At 45.5% G+C, this 7,126-nt stretch overlaps 1 protein-coding gene across 1 annotated transcript in view; it reads right to left on the reverse strand.

The window, feature by feature from the left end:
- LOC112071966 (sister chromatid cohesion protein PDS5 homolog B-like) overlaps positions 1–7,126 on the reverse strand; it is a 97,663-nt gene that overhangs the window by 3,830 nt on the left and 86,707 nt on the right. The window contains 10 exon segments of the mRNA XM_070439582.1: positions 651–854; positions 1,233–1,266; positions 1,569–1,705; positions 2,479–2,496; positions 2,498–2,548; positions 2,666–2,823; positions 3,100–3,175; positions 3,177–3,234; positions 4,165–4,325; positions 4,514–4,750. Coding sequence (XP_070295683.1) covers positions 651–854; positions 1,233–1,266; positions 1,569–1,705; positions 2,479–2,496; positions 2,498–2,548; positions 2,666–2,823; positions 3,100–3,175; positions 3,177–3,234; positions 4,165–4,325; positions 4,514–4,750 — 1,134 coding nt within the window.

Below are 7,126 nucleotides of genomic sequence, written 5' to 3' on the forward strand. Positions count from 1 at the left end.
TCACTAAGCTTTAAGCACCACTGTCAAGCACCGCACTCACAGTCACTGCCCTGTACTAGCCCATCTGTAAACAGCCCATCTATCTACCTACCGTCATCCCATACTGTATTATTTATTTATCTTGCTCCTTTGCAGCCCAGTATCTCTACTTGCCCATCAATCTTCGTGCACTATCTCACATTCGTTTTTAATTGCATATGTAATTACTCAGCACCCATGGGCCTATTTATTGTCTATCTCCCTTATCTACGCTCATTGCACATCTGTATATAGATTTTTTGTTTTGTTTGTCTTACTGTATTATGACTTGTTTATTGTTTACCCATGTAAAAACTCTGTTGTTGATTGTTGTGTCGGCACTGCTTGGTTTATCTTGGAGGTCGCCAGTTTTGCAAATAGAACCTTGGTTTCTCAACTAGCTACCTGGTTAAATAAAGGTTAAATAAAAGAAAGAAGAGATTAAAAGTAAACCAATGGACTGGTTTGGTTTCAATAGACAGATAAATATAACGCAGGACTGTTGGTTCCAATAAGACATGATTAAATAGAACCAGGACTTTCTCTGATGTTGATATTATTGAACGCAGACACTGCCTGGTGTGTGTGTGTACTTTTGTGGTGTGTGTGTGGTGTCGCCCCATCTCCCTCACCGCTGACAGCAGCTGTTGTTTAAGATACTCTCTCCTGATTGTAAATGTCTTCACCAGACACTGGCCTGGGTGGGCCCGTCTCTCCTTCACAGGGTCCTTGGCACACAGGGCAACGACCGCCAAGGACTCCAGGGGCAGACGCAGGCGGCACAGACCCTTATGGAGCTTCTGGGCAACAAACCTGACCACCTGGTAACACTCTGCCTGGAGAGAGAGTGAGGAGAGATGAGGTAGGGGGAGAGAGTTGAGGAGAGAGAGGGGGAAAGTAGAGGAGGTTAGAGAGTGAGAGGAGAGAGAGAGGAGAAGAGAGGTTGACGGGGGGAGAGAGAAGGGAGGGAGGTAGAGAGATGAGGAGAAGGGGGGTAAGAGGAGGGGAAGAGTGGGGGTAGAGGGAAGGGGAGAGAGAGAGGGAGGAGTAGAGGGAGGTAGAGGGGAGGGAGGTAGAGGGAGGGGGGAGAAGAGAGGGGGGAGAGAGAGGGAGAGGTGGAGGGAGGTAGATGAGTAGGTGTTTTTGAAATGAGAGAAGAACAGAGACATGTGTGTGTGTGTCTAGGAAAGTGTTTTAGAGGTGTGTGTTCTTACATTGATGACCAGGGCCACAGAGTTGGTAACTGCTCTAGGGTGATGATCTCATGGTAGCAGGGCTCCTGTGGCCACGCTTCAGTAGGGCACACGCTGCTGCCAACGCTCATCCCCGCCTGGACATATCTGGTTTAACTGTGGGGGGAGGGAGGGAGAGGGGAGGGGGGAGGGAGGAGGGGGAGTGAGAGCGCGGTGTGGAGAGTTAAGAGAGAGAAGAATGTGTCAGGTGTGTGTCAAAGTCCTAGTAAATGCTGGTGTGTGGTGTTGTGTGTGTGGTGTGTGTGATGAGTGTGTGTGTGGTGAGTGATGTGGTGTGTGTGTGATGTGATGTGTTACCTCATCTTGCCCTGCTCTGTCAGGTCTCCATCACTGTGTAGTATAGCAGTCAGCAATCTCAGAGTGGAGTTACCAGACTTAGACAGGGTGTTCTTTACACCCACCAACCACCTCACCATCAACTTGATACCCTGGATCTACAGACACAGAGACGCACAGAGGAGAGAGAGAGAGAGAGGTTAGAGAGAGAGAGAGGAGTAGAGAAGAGAGAGAGAGAGAGAGAGAGAGAGAAGAGAGAGACAAAGAGAGAGAGACGCAGAGACAGAGAGAGACAGAGGCACAAAGAGAGAGACAGAGAGACAGAGACAGAGAGGCACAAAGAGGACAGAGAGAGAGAAGACAGAGAGAGTGAGAGAGATAGAGACAGAGAGAGAGAGAGAAGAAGAGAGCGAGAGAGAGACAGAGAGAGAGAGACAGAGAGAGGAGCACGAGACAGAGAGAAAGAGAGAGAGAGTGGGAAGGAAGGAGGGAGAGGTTACAAGCCTTTGCTTTGAAATGGGGACAGCAGACTTTCCAACCCGTAACATTACTTTCTGAGTATCACTTCAGTGCAGCGGGGGCAGCACGGTGCACGCGGGGGCATCCCCGGCCCCACGGTGCAGCGGGGGCATCCCCGGCCCCCACGGTGCAGCGGGGGCATCCCCGGGCCCGCCAACGGTGGCGCTGACACCACACTGCTCAAATCATAGGCAAATGCATCTTTTTAGCCTCATAATGATGTTGGCAGGACATATTCTCAGTAGGAATGGTAGGTTATAGACTGTTCTGGTACTCTTCAGTCGCTAACTAGAAATACGTTTTAATGTATAATCAGGGTTCTCCCACTGAGGTTGGGGAAGGAGGTAGAGGAGAGGTTGGGGAAGGAGGTAAAGGAAGAAGGGAAAGGAGGTAAAGAAGAAGGGAAACCAACCTTGGCCAGGGTTTCAGAACGACACCTCATCATCAGGAACCCACAGCTTGGTAGTCTTCTTACCTGGGATCTACACAACAACACAACATCCACAATAAACAGAGAATGTTAAAAACCAGGAACACTGCGATAGCTTCTCCTCTCAAATGAAAAGACGTGTTCTGTGTGTATCTGTGTGTGTGCCCACCATGTCGCTCATGAGCAGGTCCTTGACTATGAAGTTGGCCACCAGTGATTTGAGTGGAAGCGGCAAACTGTTTCTGGGCCAGCAAGCCAGGTGACCCAGAGTGGTGAGAGGAGTTATCAGCTGATCCAGGTCCTCAACGTCAGGCCTTTTTGCAGCGGCTGGGAAGAGAGAGACAAGACATTTAACTATTTACTTTTATCATCTGTTTACATGTGTAGAACATCAAGGCCGGTTTCCCTAGACACAGATTAAACCTTGACCCCAAAATAACTTTCAATGGGAGATTAATATTCAGAAAGCTTTCTAGTCGCTCTTCCGGTTAGAATATAATATTTAAATATAACTATGTATAATATTTTATAAAGTGATGTAGTTAAGTGAAAGACGCTGAAGAAGCGTAAAATATTAGGAGAATTTAGATCGTAAAGGCAGACTGGTACTCACCTCAAAATCTGAGCGAAGTGTGTGTCTTCTGTGTGTGAACATGGCATGGATACAGTGGATGGCCATACTTGGCCTGGCGAGGGGTCCTCTCTTCAGCTTTGGTCTGCAGTACTGGCAGCAGAACACTAGGGGGACAAGAGGAGAAGCATTAGAGGAAGACCCCCACAGTAACAAACCAAATGGTCTGCAGTACTGCACCAGAACACTAGGGGGCAAGAGGAGAGCATTAGGGGAAAGGACCCCCACTGTAAACAAACCAAATGGTCTGCAGTACTGGCAGCAGACACTAGGGGGACAAGAGGAGAGCCAATTAGAGGAAGGACCCCCACTGTAACAAACCAAATGGTCTGCAGTACTGGCAGCAGAACACTAGGGGGACACGAGGAGAAATTTAGAGGAAGGAATTATGGGGAAATAAGAGACTGATTTTCCCCGGGGAGATGAGGTTTATGAATTGCCTGACTGGGCTGTGGTACAGTGGATGACGTGTTACATTTGGATAGTTCAAATGGAACTGTTGACAGGCCTCCCGAACTATCAACCAATCAGCATCCAGGATCCAAACAACYAGTTCTATAATACACATTCATACACTAGAAGGCTGTTTTACACACCACAGCAGCTTGTTCAATGGGATGCAATGTCCAAAAAAATCTCCAAGACTTTCTACCCTACCTGTTGGAGACATTAGCCGACTCGTTATGTTCTAATCTATAGAAAGATGATTATTTGACGTGGTCGGCTGTCCCAGCGACTTCAGTCTAATAATAACACCAAGGGAACACAATCAAAGAGCTTTATGGGGAAACATTTCTATACATCAAGAAAAGGAAAGCGGGAAAAAGTGAACTCACGACTTGATGCGAGGAAGGTATGTAGGTATGTGTGTGTATGTGTAGGTATGTGTGTGTGTGTGTGTGTGTGTGTATGTATGTATGTATGTATGTATGTGTGTATGTGTGTGTGTGTGTGTATGTATGTGTGTATGTGTGTATGTGTGTGTGTGTGTGTGTGTACACATCGAATGCAACACAAACATTTGACATTAAACTCACGACTTGATGTGAGGGAAGCTCTCCTCCATCTTGCTGCCTGTGTTTTTAAATATCTGCAGCGCCGCCTCGGCCACCTTCTCATCATCCATCTTCAGACAGCCCAGCAGGGATTCAAACGTCTCCGCAGAGTGGAACGACACCGGGTGGGTAAACGACAGGACCTGGAGGGAGGGGGGGATGAGAGAAGGGTGAATGACAACAGAGACAGAAAGCACAGGTAGCCAGAGAGGATACAGAGAGAGAAAGCACAGGTAATCAGAGAGGATAAAAAGAGAGAGAGGGAGGGGGGGTGAATGACAACAGAGAGAGAAAGCACAGGTAATCAGAGAGGATAAAGAGAGAGAGATACCTTGAGTAGTTCCAGTCCTGCCCTGATGGCCTGTTCAGTAGGAACTCCCTCTTCATCATCCTCAGCTGTTCCATCTATCGACTTGTTCACCTGCTTTACCAGAGCACTGAGAGGGAGGGAAGTAGAGAGGGATGGATGGAGAGAGAGAGAGAGGGAAGTAGAGAGGGAGGGATGGAGAGGGAGAGGGATGGATGGAGAGAGAGAGAGAGAGAGAGAGAGATCTATCCTAGGTCCATACTTATAAGCATCGGGCATGCTAGTTGTTGATTAATCTAAGCATAGTTTGCAGATAGTCAACGCAAGCCCATGGCTAGTTGTTTGATATCTAGTCATATTAGCATCCCATGCTAGTTGTTGATAATTTCTAGTCATATTAGCAACCCATGCTAGTTGTTGATAATCCTAGTCATATTAGCATTCCATGCTAGTTGTTTGATAATCCTAGTCATATTAGCATCACCCATGCCTAGTTGTTGATAATTCTAGTCATATTAGCAACCCATCCAGTTGTTGATAATCTCTAGTCATATTAGCAATCCCGTGCTAGTTGTTGATAATCCTAGTCATATTAGCACCCCATGCTAGTTGTTTTTAATTCTAGTCATATTAGCAACCCATGGCTAGTTGTTGATAACCTAGTCATATTAGCATTCCATGCTAGGTTGTTGATAATCCTAGTCATATTAGCATCCCATGCTAGTTGTTGATAATTCTAGTCATATTAGCAAACCCAACGTTGTTGATATCCTACAGTCATATTAGCATCCATGCTAGTTGTTGATAATCCTAGTCATATTAGCACCCGGGCTAGTTGTTGATATCCTAGTCCATATTAGCATCCCGTGCTAGTTGTTGATAATCCTAGTCATATTAGCAACCCATGCTAGTTGTTGATAATCCTAGTCATATTAGCATCCCGTGCTAGTGTTGATATTTAGTCATTAGACATCCATCAGTTGTATACTACTAGTCATATTAGCATGCCAGTGCTATTTTGTTGATCGTATTCTAGTCATATTAGCAACTCCATGCTAGTTGTGATTAATCCTAGTCATATTAGCATTCCATGCTAGTTGTTGATATATCCTAGTCATATTAGCATCCCATGCTAGTTGTTGATAAATCTAGTCATATAAGCAACCCCATGCTAGTTGTGATAATCCTAGTCATATTAGCATCCCATGCTAGTTGTTGAATAATTGCTAGTCATATTAGCATCCCAATGCTAGTTGTGATGTTTATACAGGTCATATTAGCATCTCCATGCTAGTTGATGATTTTCTAGTCCATAGTTACATCCCATGCTAGTTGTTGATTATTCTAGTTCATATTAGACATCGCACAGCTAAGGTTGTTGATAAATTCTAGTTCATCATTTAGCAAATCCCCGTGCTAGGGGTTGTTGAAATTATTCTAATGTCAATAATTAGCATCCCATGCTATTTACATCTTGAGATCTCCTCCTCTTTCTATCTTTCAATCGGACATGAGGAACCGCTCACTATATGGCGACAGAGTGGTGTGCCTGCTAACTTAGGCATTATGCTAACGAACATTTTGCGTAGCCTACTGCCTTGCTAGCACTAGCCTTGCGTAGCCTCGCCCTTGCTAGCTAACAGCCTTGGCGTAGCCTACAGCCTTGCGTACCTACTGCCTTGGCGTAGCCCTACAGCCTGCGTAGATTGTCAACATTTTTAAGCTAAACATTGTGACCTGTTGCATTTCTTTTATAATAATTATATTTTTAATGTATTTTTTCTTTAATGTAGCCAGGCTGGTTGTATGAATTTGGGATCTATCATCCACAACTGTCCCAGAGTCTGTTAGGTATAATTTGTATTTCTCGAAAGTGACCAATAGAATAAGGGAAACTTTTCTATTTTATGGGGGATAGTAGATTGGACATAGGCTAGTGATTTTGCTGTTCGTTACCCATCTTGATGGCTGAGGAAAAATGGTGGGCATTGGAGCTTTTTAGTAAAGAAGGGATTCTACCATCCTCGACATGCATGTCCTGTTAAGATAAGATGCATGAAACTAAAATAGTCATCTCGAACACCGTGGGGACGCCATAATCAGGTACTCAATGCATATGGGTCGGAACATTTCTGAAATGTCCGGTAAAATAAAATGCTGCCAGTCAAATATGTCTGAGACACAATTTCCACCTAAACAAGAAACCGTTTGTGTGTTGTCGTGTGTGTGTGTGGTGTGTGTGTGTGGTGTGTGTGTGTGTGTGTGTGTGTGTGGTGTGTGTGTGTGGTGTGTGGTGTGTGTGTGTGGTAGTGTGTGTGTGTCCTCCCAGAGAGCATCACCTAAGAAGTTAGGCAGTCCTAAACAGCCCAGTAATCCCTTCTTAGAGATGGTCAATGTTCACTGCGGAAAGAATTGTCATGGTAACACACGAGACACCACGAGTCTATCAGGTAGATACACAATCGACAGCAGAGTCTATCAGTAGATACAACACACCCAAACACAACACTAGGCACACGCCACACACTAGCGCACACACACACTAGAAACGCACACAAGGTGATTATCTATGATTTGCTTATGTTGTTTCTCTTTCTAATGGCCCTCTCATGGGGAGGGGCGGCGACGGGAGTGTGG

This window comes from Salvelinus sp. IW2-2015, unplaced genomic scaffold (genome assembly GCF_002910315.2).
Source record: "Salvelinus sp. IW2-2015 unplaced genomic scaffold, ASM291031v2 Un_scaffold1786, whole genome shotgun sequence".
Lineage (NCBI taxonomy): Eukaryota > Metazoa > Chordata > Actinopteri > Salmoniformes > Salmonidae > Salvelinus > Salvelinus sp. IW2-2015.